This window comes from Enhydra lutris, unplaced genomic scaffold, assembly GCF_002288905.1.
Source record: "Enhydra lutris kenyoni isolate GAN:26980312 unplaced genomic scaffold, ASM228890v2 scaffoldscaffold5, whole genome shotgun sequence".
NCBI classification, from domain to species: Eukaryota; Metazoa; Chordata; class Mammalia; order Carnivora; family Mustelidae; genus Enhydra; species Enhydra lutris.
In genome coordinates, this window is record NW_019154089.1 from 40,372,678 (window position 1) to 40,391,803 (window position 19,126).

The 19,126-nt window shown below is 37.5% G+C and overlaps 1 protein-coding gene across 1 annotated transcript in view; it reads right to left on the reverse strand.

Moving 5' to 3' along the window:
• Nucleotides 1-19,126, reverse strand: part of LOC111140770 (integrin subunit alpha 1) — a 169,391-nt gene that overhangs the window by 68,371 nt on the left and 81,894 nt on the right. Inside the window, exons 8-9 of the mRNA XM_022492960.1 lie at nt 14,725-14,873; nt 11,311-11,461 (exon numbers count right to left, since the gene is read on the reverse strand). Coding sequence (XP_022348668.1) covers nt 11,311-11,461; nt 14,725-14,873 — 300 coding nt within the window. The remainder of the gene's footprint in view (nt 1-11,310; nt 11,462-14,724; nt 14,874-19,126) is intronic.

A 19,126-nucleotide genomic window follows, 5' to 3' on the forward strand; every position in this document is an offset into this window, starting at 1 on the left:
TTGGTTTTATATAACGTAAGAGTAGCCACTGGCAGAACTCCTGAGTACACTCTCTCTGTTTCAAATGTCTTCAGCAAATTGCCATTTACCCCCAAATACTAACACCCAATGAAAATAGAAGTAAAGCATTCTAACAAATTAAAAATACTGTTTGTAACTGGCCCTGCCAAAAGAACAATTAAAAATATGCTTCAATGTGAAAAACTAATATACAAGAAGGATACTTAGTAATACCATTATGGAGTTTTATTTATATACAAAACTCAATAAACTATGTGTCCTACAGCTAGAACCTTTGTGAAACATGTAGGCAAAAACCATATAGGGTCATGGTATTTAGAGTGTATTTATGCAGAAGCAAAATTCTTCAGTTAGTTTTCAAAGATGAATATTCACTCTTAAGTGGTTGCCTTTGGAAAATACACAGCTCCCTACAGGCTCAGAGCTTTTAAAGAACACTTTGATTTACTTTGAATGTGCAGTCACATTTAGTCAATTATTTAAGAGGGTGCATTCAGTACACCTCAACATGTGCACTCTTCGTGCATGCAAACTGGTGATCCTACAGGCAGGTAAATGTAAAATTACCCCATCTGTTTGTGGTTATTTTCTCTTGAGCCCCATGTAAGTAGAACCACATGCTTCTCTAACACTTACAAGTCCAATGCTGCATGTAAAATTTTAAATTTTTGAATATCCAACCCATTCTTTAGAATATCCATATTAACTATTTTAACCCCCTTAAAATACTGATCTTAGCAGGCAGGTGAAATGAGAGCGTGGCTAATTAGCTCTTTAAAACCAGATGAGAGTCCAAAAGTTGAAGACACTTAACAGAAGGATCCTTAATATTAGTCAAACTTTATTAGAGTTCCTGTGATTTTGGTATTGTTTAGTTTTTGTTCAGAACCTTACTAGCTTTAAAGGCAAATCAGGAAGAAAAATAGCAAGAGATGAAAGAGTTGAAGGCAGTTGGCAAAAATATAGAAAATAATGTTTTACATTGTAATTGAAGGAGAGTTCTGTAGCTTCTCATAGAATGAAGTTCAACCAGAGTGGACATGTGCTCTCCACGGACGTGTAGGAGGAAGAAAGGGACGTAAAGTAGAGGAGATTTGGAGAAAGGAAGAAAGCGTGCATGAATGATGAAGTTCTTACAACTCCTTTTAATCTTTGCACTGAAAATGTTTTCAAATACAGCAATATTGAATTTGACTTCTTAAAAACTGTTACTTGAGAGTTCAATAGCCCTAAACCAGGTACTGTAAAATTATGGACATACTAGGACATAAATACTATTGAGTAGAAGTGGATGAATATTAATCCTTTTTTAAAAAAATGAGATTCCTAGAAACTGTAAACAAAGAACAAAGGGAAAAGATATTCACTAATATTATGTCTTAGTACCCAAGAACATGACGCAGCAGACTATAGCAATTTTTGTGACTGAATTTTTCCGTCATTCAACCTTCGGAATAAGAGGAAAAATATGAAGGGTGGGGAGACTATATCATAGAAAAACTTGGTCCTAAACCTATTAGCTAATCAATGGGATCTAGTTTTTAAAAAGATGGCTTTAAATCTTGCCAAGGTAAATATTCAATCAACACTTCAAAGGGCTTGATTGTGAGTAGTTATTTTTGCAGTCTTTTACTTTGATTTATTTTTTAGTCCACATACCTGGCTGTGTCTATTCCAAGGGCTGTCATAGTCTGGCGGCCACCTCTCTGGATTATTTTATTTGCTGCAACAAGTACCTCTTCAGTTGAAGAGTATTTATTGAGGTTGAACTCATGGGTTACATTTTCTCCATACTGTACAATTCCAACCTGAAATACCAAGCCACTGTGAGTTAGCCATCTAGCAATGTTCCATTATCAATTTTCTTTCTTTATTTCTTTCTTTAAAGATGTGGATCAGATATACATTTTTGTCTTTCAGTTTAAAAATTCATCAGTTTCATGAGTTTAAAATCATGAAAATGATTTTATCATTTATCATAAAATCAGTTTAAAATTCATCAATTCATGAGTTTAAAAAATCAGTTTAAAATTCATCAATTCATGAGTTTAAAAATTCATCAGTACACAAATCCTTCTCTTTTGACAGCAATAACCATTGCCACATGTGGACAGTCACAGCCCAGAGAACAAGAATGATAGTGCTGTTATTAAACTTCTCAAACAATTGGTTTATTTCTTCAATAGTTTCTACTGAATGGGCCTGGCAGGCCTTGGGGGTGGGTGTAGAAGGTGCTATACACTGACCTGCTCTCTGCCTTCATGGAGCTTCTAAACTAGACAGAGACAGAGATAGAGTTTCAACCCATGATCATTCCAATGCATGTTCAACTGTGGAGAGGGCTGTACTGGAAAAGCTGCTTAGCAAGGAGAACCTAAGGTCCTACTTCAGGAGAGGCTCAGGGAAAGCCTCTTAGAAGTGATATTCAAGTTAAGACTGAAAGGTGCAAGGAGGGTGGAAACCTATCCTGGATGGAGGCTGAGTGGGAGGATGGGGTCCACACAAGGGGAATCTGTATGTCCGGAAGATGAGATGAGCAAAAAGCAGGGATGTCCTGAGAACCAAAAGGAAGTCAGTAAGCCTGGACCAGGCTGTGAGGGGAAGTGAAACAAGATGAGTCTGGATGAGTAATAAGTGGGGCATGTATCTGGGGAGGGCACATATGTACTTCAGGCTTTATCTAGCTCAGATGTAGTTTCATTTCTCTCATGCCATCCCTTCTCACCACCATCCCGTTTCATGTTCTCTGTCTTCCCTTTCTTTTTCCTCCCTCCTTTCACTCTGTCTTTTGCATAGACCGGATAATGTGGGCAGCTAACTGCAAAGCCACCTTAGAGTAAAATGATACAGAGGGTAAGGTGTCCTCAGATTTGATTTCTCTTGCTCCATATTCCTCTCCTCTCCCCTAGAGATGCCCATTTTTCTTATTTGTTTTTAATACCTTTCTTTAAATGTTGATGTGAACCAATAGACTAATCTACATCAAGAATTGTGACCGAAGATAACTTTTTGTTTAATTTTCTCTCCCCAAAATTCAAGATTCAGAGGATTCTACACCCAAAGGAATGTCTTAATGAAGAAATTCTGGGCACTACATTTCTTGGGCTGGGGAAGCTATTTGAGACAAGGCTGCCTTCTTTCCTAGGCAATTGTGTAGTTTGTCCATTGATAAAGTTGCCTCATGCTTGCTTCAAACTCATCCTATTTCCAAGTCTGATCCTATTTCCAAGTGTCAAGGGGATCGACATCCACTTTCCAGCCTCCTTTGCAGATGTCACTGTTGTCAGAAATCTTCAGGCTTAATTACATGTTTGATTAACAGATACATTTCCACTACTGTGTCTTCTTGAAAGCCAGAAGTATACTCTGGCGTTTTCAGAAACCAATAAGAGAACCTTCCAATTTAAAATATTTTTTTATTATCTTTGAGCTACCTTCTCGAGTACATTAGACATCTTGGAGCAATTAAGGCCACCATACTTAAATAAGAGTAGTATCTTATATTTTTAATGCTTTTAAAAACCTTTTTTCCTAATTTATTCAGATTATAGTAACAGAAATTAGTACCATATTTTATAAATGAGGAATTTAGGTTTAGAATACTCTTCATGGTGAAGGGGCAGAGAAGGGTCTAGTCTAAGATGAGAATTCCTTATCCCAGGGCTTTTTCTATCACTCAACCTCCTCTCTACCAAAACACACCTCCCTAAAGCCCTTGCATTCTCTGTCACCTCAACCTGCTAGTTTCTACTAAATGCTGCTACCTCCATCTGCAGTACCTCCGGGTGTACTAAATACTAAGTACTAAATACTGCAGTACCTCCATCTCAATTTCAAGTGTTCTTCTGTCTGGCCATTAACTTAAACTCATTTACATAGTATATCTAATTCATCAATTCTTTCACCACATCAAGACTTCTAATTAATTCAGAATCCTACTTTTTTTTTTTTTTAACTTAGCCTAGATTCCATGGTCCATCACCATAATCATTTACTTGCAGACTTTAACTCCTTTAACCTTTTTCCCCTCCATTAATTCACTTGGCTAACTTCCAACTCTGGTTAAGTCCAAATATCTCCTTTTCTTTGCATGCTTCTGTGACACTAAATGTTTCAACACAGAAATCACACAACTTGTAGACTGGTCTCACTTTAAAGTTATGGCCATGAATCTCTAATGTGGTTGCACATAACACTGCCCAACAGTCCTACTCCTTTGTACTAATGAATGCACTTTGCTCCATTTATTGAGTTCCATCGAATTCTAGTCCTAAGATTTAACTGTTCAGGAGAAAGAGAGTATCACACTGATACACGGGGAGAAGGTCACATGAAAAGAGGCAAACAGGCTGTTTTGTGCCATAATATTTGACATTTGGAACACATTTTACATATCCTATAAACCCTTCTATGAACAATTGGATTACCTGGACACCAGGAATAGCAGAAAAATTTTAGCCCCTTGGGAAATCAGAAATCAGTGCTTTATATCTTCTCTCTCTCTTTCTCTACCTACTTAACATATATCTCAATTTTGTAAGTTTATTCTTTAGAGACTTTTTAACTGCCAGTTACCTCACCCTTTCTTTCATTTTGCTTCTAACAACTCCACCTGACAGTCTCTTCAAACGACTGGCTGCCCTTGGACTGCTAGAGTTGCTTTGCCCCAGAGGCTCAAAGAACCAGAAGTGTCTGGAAATTTTCTCCCTCCTCTCCATAAGCAATGTCTGAATCCAGGCAGTGAAAGACCGGTCCCTTGACTCAACTTGGAGCTTCCCTTCCAGATCAGCCTGAGGTCTTGATTTCACCTGAAATCACACCCTTGGTGGTCCTCAGTTGCTACTGTTTTGCCCTTGACTCAACTTGGAGCTTCCCTTCCAGATCAGCCTGAGGTCTTGATTTCACCTGAAATCACACCCTTGGTGGTCCTCAGTTGCTACTGTTTTGCCCTGCTTCCCCCTCTCTCTCTGCCTGCCTCTCTGCCTGCTTGTGATCTCTGTCTGTCAAATAAATAAATAAAATCTTAAAAAAAAAAAAGAAAATGAAATCTTGCCATTTGCAATAACATGGATGGGGCTAGAGTGTATTATGCTAAGTGAAATAAGTCAGATAGGGAAAGAAAAATACTATATGATTTCACTCATATGTGGAATTTTAGAAACAAAACAGATGAACATATGGGAAGGGGGAAAAGGGGAAAACAAATCACAAGAGACTTTTAAAGATAAAGAACAAATGGAGGGTGATGGAGAGAGGTGGGAGGGGGATGGGTTAATGGGTAATGGGGATTAAGGAGGGCACTTTGGGATGAACACTGGTTGTTATATGTAAGTGATAAATCACTGAATTCTACTCCTAAAACCAATATTGCGTTGTACATTACCTAACTAGAATTTAAATAAAAAAATTGAAAAGAAAAAAAATATTGTTGTAATCAGAAGTTGCCTTATTTATAAGCAAGTCATCTTGGTTATAAAATAAATACAGTCACCTTGTCCCTGGGAGTCAGTCAATCAATTTTGTGTTCTGGGAGTTTATCAGGGATGAATCACTCTTCTTCTTCCCTTCCTACAGTGGGGCAGGATGTCTTTCACTGATCATACTTTTGAAAGGAAAGGAGGAAACCTCTCTGATGAAATGCTGGAAAACCATTATGTGTAATAGCTGATTGTTACAGTAAATACAAAAGATTTTGTTGAAAAACAACTTAGGTTAAACTCTTATAGTTCTGAAATTTTTGCTTCCTGGACTATTTAAAAGATCAATTTATATTAAGAAGACTCTCTCCTCCTAGGCTGAGGGCACATGCTATGGAACTGAGAGTGAAAGGAAGGTTGTACACAGTTGTTAGTGAAGCTGAGATAAGGTTTGGGAGTCCATGGGGGAATCTCTGAAGGTTTCTGTGCAAGGGGGGGCAACACAATTTATCTCTAGCACCATGATTTTATTATTTCATGGTTGTAAACTCCTCTAGTTGAAGATCCTTAAGAAAAATAATATTTATTGGTTACATAGCCTGCCATTGTGCTAGATGTTTTCAGCCATTATCTCACTGATTCTTTATCTGAGAGAGAGAAAAACAATACTTACCCTTTATCTTTACAGATGAAGAAGCTGAAGCTTAGAGTATTAAGTGACTTATCCACTGTCACAAAGGCAGAAAGTGAGCAAAGTTCTTTCTAGCTCCAAAATATACTCTTCTCTACTCTCCCCACCTTCTTCTCATTTTAGAAAATCTCCATGGGTCTGTTGTTGTTTAAGGTTATAACGCTATGGGGCAGGCTTAGTGTCTTATGCTAGGTCTTATTGCTCAGGTACAAGGGCTGGAGAAGACTGCGGTGCTCTTTGGAAGTCTGCAGAAGTGAGTAAAAACAGTTAAGACAGTCCTGCACCTTCCAGATATCTGTGGTGGCAAGAAAGAGAGATTGGGGGCTGGGGAAGAACAGCCCAGGGCAGTGGTACATATGGTAAGTCAAAGGGCTTCTAGAGTCTTGGTCATGTAGCCTATAGCCATGAAACCTAATGTCCCTTGGTTTCCTCATTCATAAAATGGGAAAAGGAAAGTTTCCCTGCTCTCTTTGGGGTGCCATGAAGGACAAAGAAATGTATCTAGGACACAGAAAAAAAACCAAAAACTATTCCAGGTTACAGAGTGCTATATGCATGATAATTTAAATTATTTTCCATATTTCCATTTGAAAGGTGGAATTCTTACTTCTCTTTTTCTAAATGTCCCTCTTCATGGGGTGGCAACATGAAATTGAGTCATCTCAGTTCATGGAACTATTAGAAGTTGATTTAGGAAAAAAAAATCACTATTAAGAGGTAAAAAGCACTCTATCGCCTCTTTTTTTTTTGCATTTTTGAGACACTAATATTAATAATAATAGATTGTTTTTATATTGATACAGAGTTGCTCACAAAGAGCTACAGTACTTTGTATGTAATATCTTCTACATTATCAATTGCAGGCTAAGCTTTTCCTTGGAATTAAATGAAATTTGTTTTCTGATCCTTTTCCCCTTCTTGTCCAGCTTAAACGAAATTATAGAAAACATTTTAGAGCTGCTGGCTCCTTCACTTTGGCTGCACAGTTAGGGACTATGAAGTAGGGAGGAAATGGAAAGTTCGGCTTTGTGATGCCACCAGCTTTGGTTTTCTTTTTGACATTCCTCTGGCTATTTGGAGTCTTTTCTGGTTCCATACAAGTTTTAGGATTATTTGTTCCAGCTCTGTGAAAAATGTCAATGGCATTTTGATAGGGATTGCACTGAGTGTGTAGATTCCTCTGGGTAGCATAGATATTTTAACAGTATTTATTATTCCAATCCATGAGAATGGAATGGAATGTTTTTCCATTTCTTTGTGTCTTCTTCAATTTCTTTCATGAGTATTCTGTAGTTTTCTGAGTAAGGTCCTTTGTCTCTTTGGTTAGATTTATTCCTAGGTATCTTATGTTTTTCGATGCAATTGTAAAAGGGATCAACTCCTTAATTTCTCTTTCTTCTGTCTCATTGTTAGTGTATAAAAATGCAACTGATTTCTATGCATTGATTTTACATCCTGCCACTTTGCTGAATTCCTGTATGAGTTCTAGAGTTTTGGGGTAGAGTCCTTTGAGTTTTCCACATAGAGTATGATGTCATCTACGAAGAGTGAGAGTCTGACTTCTTTGCAGATTTGGATGACTTTTATTTCTTTTTGTTGTCTGATTGCTGGGGCTAGGATTTCTAGTACAATGTTGAACAACAGTGGTAATAGTGGACATCCCTGCCATGTTTTTTACGTTAGGGAAAAGCTCTCAGTTTTTCCCCACTGAGAATGACATTTGTTGTGGGTTTTTAGTATATGTTTTTATGATACTGAGGCATGTTCCCACTATCCCTACACTGTGAAAAGTTTTAATCAAGAAAGGATATATACTTTGTCAAATGCTTTTTCTGCATCTATTGAGAAGATCATATGGTTCTTGTCCTTTTATAATGTAGTGTATCATGTTGATTGATTTGCAGATGTTGAACCACCCTTGTAACCAAGGAATAAATCCCACTTGGTCATGGTGTATAATCCTTTTAATGTACTGTTGAACCCTATTGGCTAGTATCCAGGTGAAAGTTTTGGCATCTATGTCCATCAGGGATATTGGTCTGTAATTCTCCTTTTTAATGGGGTCTTTGTCTGGTTTGGGGATAAAGGTAATCCTGATCTCATAGAAAGAGTTTGGAAGTTTCCCCTCCATTTCTATTTTTTGAAACAGCTTCAGAACAGGTATTAATTCTTTAAATGTTTGGTAGAATTCCCCTGGGAAGCCATCCGGCCCTGGGCTCTTGTTTATGGGAGATTTTTGATTACTGCTTTAACTTTCTTCCTGGTTATGGGTCTGTTCAGGTTTTCTCTTTCTTCCTGTTTCAGTTTTAGTAGTTTATATCTCTAGGAATGCATCTATTTCTTCCAGATTGCCTAATTTGTTGGCATATAATTGCTCATAATATGTTCTTATGATTTTTTGTATTTCTTCAGTGTTGGTTGTGATCTCTTCTCTTTCATTCATGCTTTTATTTATTTGGGTCCTTTCTTTTTTCTTTTTGATAAGCCTGGCCAGAGGTTTATCAATCTTATTAATTCTTTTAAAGAACCAGCTCCTAATTTTGTTGATGTGATCTGTTCTGCTGTTCTTTTGGTTTCTATTTCATTGACTTCTGCTCTAATCTTTATTAAGTCTCTTCTCTTCCTTGTTTTAAGCTTCATTTGCTGTTCTTTTTCTAGCTCCCTTAGGTATAAGGTTAGGTTATATATTCAAGACCTTTCTTGTTTCTTGAGAAAGGCTTGCATTGCTATACTCTTCCCTCATAGGACTGCCTTTGCTGCAACCCAAAGGTTTTGAACAGTTGTGTTTTCGTTTTCCTTTGTTTCCATTTTTTAAAAATTCTTCTTTAATTTCCCGGTTGACCCATTCATTCTTTAGTAGGGTGCTCTCTAACCTCCTTGTATTTGAGTTCTTTCCAAATTTCCTCTGTGATTGAGTTCTAGTTTCAGAGCATTGTGGTCTGAGAATATGCAGAGAATGATCCCAATCTTTTGGTACCAGTTGAGACCTGATTTATGACTCAGTATAGGATCTATTCCGGAGAATGTTCCATGTGCATTCAAAAGGAATGTCTATTCTGTTGCTTTAGGATGGAAAGCTCAGAATACATCAGTAAAGTCCATCTGGTCTGGTGTGTCATTCAAAGCCCTTGTTTCCTTTTCTGCTGAGATGATCTGTCCATTGCAGTGAGTGGGGTGTTAAAGTCCCCTACTATTATTGTATTATTATTGATGTGCTTCTTTAATTTTCTTATTAATTGGTTTATATAGTTGGCTGCTCCCATGTTAGGGGCCTAAGTATTTACAATTGTTAGATCTTCTTGTTGCATAGGCACTTTAATTATGATATAGTGTCCTTCCTCATCTTTTATTACAGTCTTTGGTTTAAAATCTAATTTGTCTGATATAAAGATTACCACCCCAGCTTTCTTTTAATGTCCATTAGCATGCTAAATCGTTTTCCATTCCCTCACTTTCAGTCTGGAGATGTCTTTGGGTCTAAAATGGGTCTCTTACAGACAGCATATAGATAGGTCTTGTTTTTTTTATCCAATCAGATACTCTGTGTCTTTTGATTGGGGCATTTAGCTTATTTACTTTCAGAGTAACTATTGAAAGATATGAATTTAGTGCCATTGTATTATCTGTAAAGTCCTTGTTTCTGTAGATTGTCTCTGTTTCTGTAGATTGTCGCTGTCTCCTTTCTGTTTATTACTTTTGGGCTCTCTCTTCGCTTAAAGGATCCCCTTTAATATCTCTTCCAGGGTTGGTTTAGTGACCACAAATCCCTTTATTTTCTGTTTGTCCCGGAAGCTTTTTATCTCTCCTATTTTGAATGACAGCCTAGCTGGATACAGTATTCTTGGCTGCATATTTTTCTCATTTAGCAATTTGAATAACCATGCCAGTCCTCTCTGGTGTGCCAGGTCTTTGTGGATAGGTCTGCTACCAACAAAATGTTTCTACCTTTGTTGGTTATGACATTTTTGTCCCTGAGCTGCTTTCAGGATTTTCTCTCTGTCTCTGAGATTTACAAGTTTCACTATTATATATCATGGTGTTGACCTATTTTTATTGATTTTAAATGGGGTTCTCTATACCTCTTGGACTTGAATGCTTGTTTCCTTCCCCAGATTAGGGAAATTTTCTGCTATAATTTGCGTAAATATACGTTCTGTCGCCACCACTCCCCACTCTCTTTCCTCTTCTTCTGGGATCCCAATTATTCACGTGTCATTTCATTTTACGATATCACTTATCTCTCAGATTCTCCCCTTGTGATACAGTAATTGTTTATCTCTCTTTTTCTCAGCTTTTTTATTCTCCATCATTTTGTCTTCTATATCACTAATTCTCTCTTCAGCTCATTTATCCTAGCAGTTAGAGCCTCCATTTTTGATCACATCTCATTAATAAACTTTTTGATTCTGAGTTGATTATAGTTCTTTTATTTCTCCAGAAAGGGATTCTCTAGGGTCTTGCTTGCTTTTTTTCAAGCTCAGCTAATATCTTTTTAGTCATTATTCTGAACTCTAGTTCTTGACATCTTACTTATATCCATACTGATTAAGTACCTGGTAGTCAGTACTGCCTCTTGTTCTCTTTTTTGAGGTTAGTTTTTTCATCTTGTATTTCCTCTAGAAAGTGGTCACTTTTCTATTTGTAGAGCTGCAGCTATTCTTTTCTTAGATATCTGGTTGAGTTCGTTTGTGTTCAGAATGATTTAATAGCTATATAGCTGAATTCTTGGGACCAGATGAAACTAAAGTCTCCTATACCTCCACCATCTTGGATTATTCTGCAGGCAATGTATTTATTTTCACATTCTCAGTTTCCTCCTTTTTTTCCTCCCTTCCTTTTTCTTCCTCCCTTCCACTTTCTCCTTTCCTTCCTCCCTCTTTTCTGCCTTTCCTCCATTCCTCCCTCCATCCTTCCAGCATTCTTTCCCCTGACGAGGGTCCTTTTCTCCTCCTTTTCTGCACTTCTTTTTCCTTTCCTATTTCTGTCTCTTTCTTACTCTTGTCCTTCCTTCCCTAGGACACAAAGGGAGCAAGACCCAATCCTGCCCCCACAGAGTTTACCTTCAAATGGAGAAGATTCTCCTTTACAACCTTGTTTGTGTAACTTTCATAAAATAATCATATGTACACACCTCTTATCTTCACACCAGAGTTTGAAAGCCATCTCTAGCCATATACTTACAGCTATGGAAAACCGCTGAATGTTTTCATCCTCACAGTCTTGGATGACCTTATTTAGTTGATGGTTGTCATGGGACTCCCCATCGGTCACAATTACCATGACTTTTTTAACTCCCCTTCTGGCACCCCGAGCTTCAGTGAAAGCCTCCTTCCTGAAGTGAACACAGAGGAAAGAGAAGCAAATAAAACACCATCCCAAAGTTAGGCAAATGGTAAATGAAAGAAAAACACTGACAACTCTAGTTAGAACAGTGCTGTCCCTCCAATATCAACATTCACAACCATTATTCAAGCTGGGAGGCATGATGATTGTTATTTGTAATAGTTTTAGATTTCTCCCAGATGATAAAGAGGTCACCATTTTACTAATCATCACATATCCCATATACAAAGGGCAGCAGTATTTCATTCTTTGGAAACTTCTCAGGGAAGGTGTGACTGGACTACACATCAGATCTGGAGAAGTTCAGATCTTAAATACTTGCTCAGCCACTCTTTTCCATAAACACTCATCTTTTCTTCTGCTTTTGGCAGAAGCTTTTGCTTTGTCTTCACTTCCACCACATCTACTTTGATGTTTATAGAACAATATGGAAGTCCTCTGTGCTGAGTTGAGGAGATGGGAGAAAACAGAATTTTGTATGGCTGTGAAGGCTTGAGAGTGTTCTTAGATATGGAGGAAAATTGGACATAGCAATGAAAGACTGCTGATGGCTGTGGCTGATAGAGGAGGGCTGTGGGGCACAAAAATGGATGGAGTACCTATGAAAGTTGTGGTCTGAACTAGGTTTTAGGCAGGTAAATGTAAAATTACCCCATCTGTTTGTGGTTGCTGGGTGTGGGGTGGAAGAAAGTGGAACAAAAAGAAAGTGAAAATGCTATAACCTAACTGCAAAAAAGGAATTTTTTATTTAATTCAAAAAGCATTTATGGAAAGAGATGGAAGAGAAGGGAAATTAACAATTTTTGTTGTTTTGTGCTTCTACACACACACACACACACACACACACACACACACACACACACGGGCATATTTTTCCTCTATTTTCTTTTACTCACTCACATTCCTTTCTGGAGTCAAGTATATTTTACTTAGGAATGAAACAATGAAAAGATTTCATATAATATTTTTCAGATCTTGGTATAAAATGCAGCAATCATTATGCTAAATTATCCCTTTCAATATTTTTCCTTGGTCATGAGGACAAACAGCTGCAGTTTTTGATATGCCCAAAAGACACTTCTCTTAAACTAACCTTCCAAACGGTTTGCACAATATACATTAGTTTTACTGTAGACACACAATAGTAGGTAATCTGTGAGCAGGCTAAAAGATCTTGGTGATGTGGGCAAAGGGATTTTATCTCTGGTTATTTTCCTTTGAAAGGGTTGAATGTAAATATGAGAAGATGTTAACAATTGCTGATTTGTTTGGTGAGTACATAGGATCTTGTTGTACTATTTTTTACATTTTTAAATTTTTGTTATAATTTTTAAAATAAAGAAGCTATTTAAAAAAAAAGTTGGCCATTAGGGAACTACATATCTCTGCCCTCTACACTATACAGATAGATTTTCTGACTTCTTTATATGTACAAACAAAGGTGAAAACAGATGTTAAAGTCCAGTCTTTAAAGGAAATCCAGATATGGATATCATATAAGATTTGATCCTTTTTACAATCCTAACTCCTTAGAGGATCACTTAAAGAAAACCTGGTAGATCTAAACAAGGGTTGGTTTTATATAACGTAAGAGTAGCCACTGGCAGAACTCCTGAGTACACTCTCTCTGTTTCAAATGTCTTCAGCAAATTGCCATTTACCCCCAAATACTAACACCCAATGAAAATAGAAGTAAAGCATTCTAACAAATTAAAAATACTGTTTGTAACTGGCCCTGCCAAAAGAACAATTAAAAATATGCTTCAATGTGAAAAACTAATATACAAGAAGGATACTTAGTAATACCATTATGGAGTTTTATTTATATACAAAACTCAATAAACTATGTGTCCTACAGCTAGAACCTTTGTGAAACATGTAGGCAAAAACCATATAGGGTCATGGTATTTAGAGTGTATTTATGCAGAAGCAAAATTCTTCAGTTAGTTTTCAAAGATGAATATTCACTCTTAAGTGGTTGCCTTTGGAAAATACACAGCTCCCTACAGGCTCAGAGCTTTTAAAGAACACTTTGATTTACTTTGAATGTGCAGTCACATTTAGTCAATTATTTAAGAGGGTGCATTCAGTACACCTCAACATGTGCACTCTTCGTGCATGCAAACTGGTGATCCTACAGGCAGGTAAATGTAAAATTACCCCATCTGTTTGTGGTTATTTTCTCTTGAGCCCCATGTAAGTAGAACCACATGCTTCTCTAACACTTACAAGTCCAATGCTGCATGTAAAATTTTAAATTTTTGAATATCCAACCCATTCTTTAGAATATCCATATTAACTATTTTAACCCCCTTAAAATACTGATCTTAGCAGGCAGGTGAAATGAGAGCGTGGCTAATTAGCTCTTTAAAACCAGATGAGAGTCCAAAAGTTGAAGACACTTAACAGAAGGATCCTTAATATTAGTCAAACTTTATTAGAGTTCCTGTGATTTTGGTATTGTTTAGTTTTTGTTCAGAACCTTACTAGCTTTAAAGGCAAATCAGGAAGAAAAATAGCAAGAGATGAAAGAGTTGAAGGCAGTTGGCAAAAATATAGAAAATAATGTTTTACATTGTAATTGAAGGAGAGTTCTGTAGCTTCTCATAGAATGAAGTTCAACCAGAGTGGACATGTGCTCTCCACGGACGTGTAGGAGGAAGAAAGGGACGTAAAGTAGAGGAGATTTGGAGAAAGGAAGAAAGCGTGCATGAATGATGAAGTTCTTACAACTCCTTTTAATCTTTGCACTGAAAATGTTTTCAAATACAGCAATATTGAATTTGACTTCTTAAAAACTGTTACTTGAGAGTTCAATAGCCCTAAACCAGGTACTGTAAAATTATGGACATACTAGGACATAAATACTATTGAGTAGAAGTGGATGAATATTAATCCTTTTTTAAAAAAATGAGATTCCTAGAAACTGTAAACAAAGAACAAAGGGAAAAGATATTCACTAATATTATGTCTTAGTACCCAAGAACATGACGCAGCAGACTATAGCAATTTTTGTGACTGAATTTTTCCGTCATTCAACCTTCGGAATAAGAGGAAAAATATGAAGGGTGGGGAGACTATATCATAGAAAAACTTGGTCCTAAACCTATTAGCTAATCAATGGGATCTAGTTTTTAAAAAGATGGCTTTAAATCTTGCCAAGGTAAATATTCAATCAACACTTCAAAGGGCTTGATTGTGAGTAGTTATTTTTGCAGTCTTTTACTTTGATTTATTTTTTAGTCCACATACCTGGCTGTGTCTATTCCAAGGGCTGTCATAGTCTGGCGGCCACCTCTCTGGATTATTTTATTTGCTGCAACAAGTACCTCTTCAGTTGAAGAGTATTTATTGAGGTTGAACTCATGGGTTACATTTTCTCCATACTGTACAATTCCAACCTGAAATACCAAGCCACTGTGAGTTAGCCATCTAGCAATGTTCCATTATCAATTTTCTTTCTTTATTTCTTTCTTTAAAGATGTGGATCAGATATACATTTTTGTCTTTCAGTTTAAAAATTCATCAGTTTCATGAGTTTAAAATCATGAAAATGATTTTATCATTTATCATAAAATCAGTTTAAAATTCATCAATTCATGAGTTTAAAAAATCAGTTTAAAATTCATCAATTCATGAGTTTAAAAATTCATCAGTACACAAATCCTTCTCTTTTGACAGCAATAACCATTGCCACATGTGGACAGTCACAGCCCAGAGAACAAGAATGATAGTGCTGTTATTAAACTTCTCAAACAATTGGTTTATTTCTTCAATAGTTTCTACTGAATGGGCCTGGCAGGCCTTGGGGGTGGGTGTAGAAGGTGCTATACACTGACCTGCTCTCTGCCTTCATGGAGCTTCTAAACTAGACAGAGACAGAGATAGAGTTTCAACCCATGATCATTCCAATGCATGTTCAACTGTGGAGAGGGCTGTACTGGAAAAGCTGCTTAGCAAGGAGAACCTAAGGTCCTACTTCAGGAGAGGCTCAGGGAAAGCCTCTTAGAAGTGATATTCAAGTTAAGACTGAAAGGTGCAAGGAGGGTGGAAACCTATCCTGGATGGAGGCTGAGTGGGAGGATGGGGTCCACACAAGGGGAATCTGTATGTCCGGAAGATGAGATGAGCAAAAAGCAGGGATGTCCTGAGAACCAAAAGGAAGTCAGTAAGCCTGGACCAGGCTGTGAGGGGAAGTGAAACAAGATGAGTCTGGATGAGTAATAAGTGGGGCATGTATCTGGGGAGGGCACATATGTACTTCAGGCTTTATCTAGCTCAGATGTAGTTTCATTTCTCTCATGCCATCCCTTCTCACCACCATCCCGTTTCATGTTCTCTGTCTTCCCTTTCTTTTTCCTCCCTCCTTTCACTCTGTCTTTTGCATAGACCGGATAATGTGGGCAGCTAACTGCAAAGCCACCTTAGAGTAAAATGATACAGAGGGTAAGGTGTCCTCAGATTTGATTTCTCTTGCTCCATATTCCTCTCCTCTCCCCTAGAGATGCCCATTTTTCTTATTTGTTTTTAATACCTTTCTTTAAATGTTGATGTGAACCAATAGACTAATCTACATCAAGAATTGTGACCGAAGATAACTTTTTGTTTAATTTTCTCTCCCCAAAATTCAAGATTCAGAGGATTCTACACCCAAAGGAATGTCTTAATGAAGAAATTCTGGGCACTACATTTCTTGGGCTGGGGAAGCTATTTGAGACAAGGCTGCCTTCTTTCCTAGGCAATTGTGTAGTTTGTCCATTGATAAAGTTGCCTCATGCTTGCTTCAAACTCATCCTATTTCCAAGTCTGATCCTATTTCCAAGTGTCAAGGGGATCGACATCCACTTTCCAGCCTCCTTTGCAGATGTCACTGTTGTCAGAAATCTTCAGGCTTAATTACATGTTTGATTAACAGATACATTTCCACTACTGTGTCTTCTTGAAAGCCAGAAGTATACTCTGGCGTTTTCAGAAACCAATAAGAGAACCTTCCAATTTAAAATATTTTTTTATTATCTTTGAGCTACCTTCTCGAGTACATTAGACATCTTGGAGCAATTAAGGCCACCATACTTAAATAAGAGTAGTATCTTATATTTTTAATGCTTTTAAAAACCTTTTTTCCTAATTTATTCAGATTATAGTAACAGAAATTAGTACCATATTTTATAAATGAGGAATTTAGGTTTAGAATACTCTTCATGGTGAAGGGGCAGAGAAGGGTCTAGTCTAAGATGAGAATTCCTTATCCCAGGGCTTTTTCTATCACTCAACCTCCTCTCTACCAAAACACACCTCCCTAAAGCCCTTGCATTCTCTGTCACCTCAACCTGCTAGTTTCTACTAAATGCTGCTACCTCCATCTGCAGTACCTCCGGGTGTACTAAATACTAAGTACTAAATACTGCAGTACCTCCATCTCAATTTCAAGTGTTCTTCTGTCTGGCCATTAACTTAAACTCATTTACATAGTATATCTAATTCATCAATTCTTTCACCACATCAAGACTTCTAATTAATTCAGAATCCTACTTTTTTTTTTTTTTAACTTAGCCTAGATTCCATGGTCCATCACCATAATCATTTACTTGCAGACTTTAACTCCTTTAACCTTTTTCCCCTCCATTAATTCACTTGGCTAACTTCCAACTCTGGTTAAGTCCAAATATCTCCTTTTCTTTGCATGCTTCTGTGACACTAAATGTTTCAACACAGAAATCACACAACTTGTAGACTGGTCTCACTTTAAAGTTATGGCCATGAATCTCTAATGTGGTTGCACATAACACTGCCCAACAGTCCTACTCCTTTGTACTAATGAATGCACTTTGCTCCATTTATTGAGTTCCATCGAATTCTAGTCCTAAGATTTAACTGTTCAGGAGAAAGAGAGTATCACACTGATACACGGGGAGAAGGTCACATGAAAAGAGGCAAACAGGCTGTTTTGTGCCATAATATTTGACATTTGGAACACATTTTACATATCCTATAAACCCTTCTATGAACAATTGGATTACCTGGACACCAGGAATAGCAGAAAAATTTTAGCCCCTTGGGAAATCAGAAATCAGTGCTTTATATCTTCTCTCTCTCTTTCTCTACCTACTTAACATATATCTCAATTTTGTAAGTTTATTCTTTAGAGACTTTTTAACTGCCAGTTACCTCACCCTTTCTTTCATTTTGCTTCTAACAACTCCACCTGACAGTCTCTTCAAACGACTGGCTGCCCTTGGACTGCTAGAGTTGCTTTGCCCCAGAGGCTCAAAGAACCAGAAGTGTCTGGAAATTTTCTCCCTCCTCTCCATAAGCAATGTCTGAATCCAGGCAGTGAAAGACCGGTCCCTTGACTCAACTTGGAGCTTCCCTTCCAGATCAGCCTGAGGTCTTGATTTCACCTGAAATCACACCCTTGGTGGTCCTCAGTTGCTACTGTTTTGCCCTTGACTCAACTTGGAGCTTCCCTTCCAGATCAGCCTGAGGTCTTGATTTCACCTGAAATCACACCCTTGGTGGTCCTCAGTTGCTACTGTTTTGCTTCTGCCAAGTCTCTTACCATTTTCTTTTAAAAGCACCCCTTTGGTAAATCACTGTCACTTGGCTCATTTTCTCAGAGTTTGTGTCTGGGAAACCAGACTTAAGGGAGGGAGAGAGGAGATATAAAACACCGATTTCTGACTTAACAAAAGTCTAAAATTTTTCTGTTATTCCTGGTGTCCAGATAATCCAATAGTTCATAGAAGGTTTTATAAGATATGTAAAGTATGTTGCAAATGTCAAATATTATGCCACAAACAGCCTTGTTTAATTTCCATATATTCTACCTCTTTTCATGTGATCCATTATCCCTGTTTCTGAATTTCTTCATTGGCCCAGGCCAGACCTCACTGCCTTGAACTTGGATTGTGGCAATCTTTGGTGTCTCCACTCTCACTCTCCCTCTGATTCCATTCTCCTCAGCTCCTTCTACATATTCATGGAAGACTAAGTGTCTTGAAATTCTGCTTTTATCACATAACTTCCTTGTTCAAAAATCTCTAATAATTCTCCATGGCCTACTACACCAATATACTTGAAAGATACACTTTGAAATACACTTTGAAGGAGAATTTTTATTCTGTGTATGATAGAAAACAGATAAAACTTCAAGGTGCTCCTTGAAATACTAGACCTGTAGGGTAAAATTCAGTTTTCTTTCCCTGACCTGCAGTCACTCAACAGCCTGACTGCACCTTCTTTGTTCTCCCTCAACTTTAGGATTCCCCAGTCCCAGGGGCTGTCCTACCCTTTCTCATCCCTCTAACAAAACTCAATTTTTGCTACCTATTCTGGAAGATCCAATTCAAGCTTCACCTTCTCTGCAAAACTTTCCCCACCTAGTCACCAATCTAGTTCATACTGATGTTGCTCTTCTCCAAGCCCTGAGGCAAACTTATCTGTTTTTCTCCTGTGAGTACAGCATTCTTCTCAACTGCTTTGTATGCGTGCTTTATCTCTCCAACTACGTTGTATGTTCTAGAGGGGCAAAGAGGGGTAAAGAGCATGGACTATGTCATAGCTTTTGGTATCTCTTATCCCACACCACTGCTTTGCTTTGCTTACAGTTGACCCGCATAAATTCTTACTAGATGACTGTAACATTTCACATAAG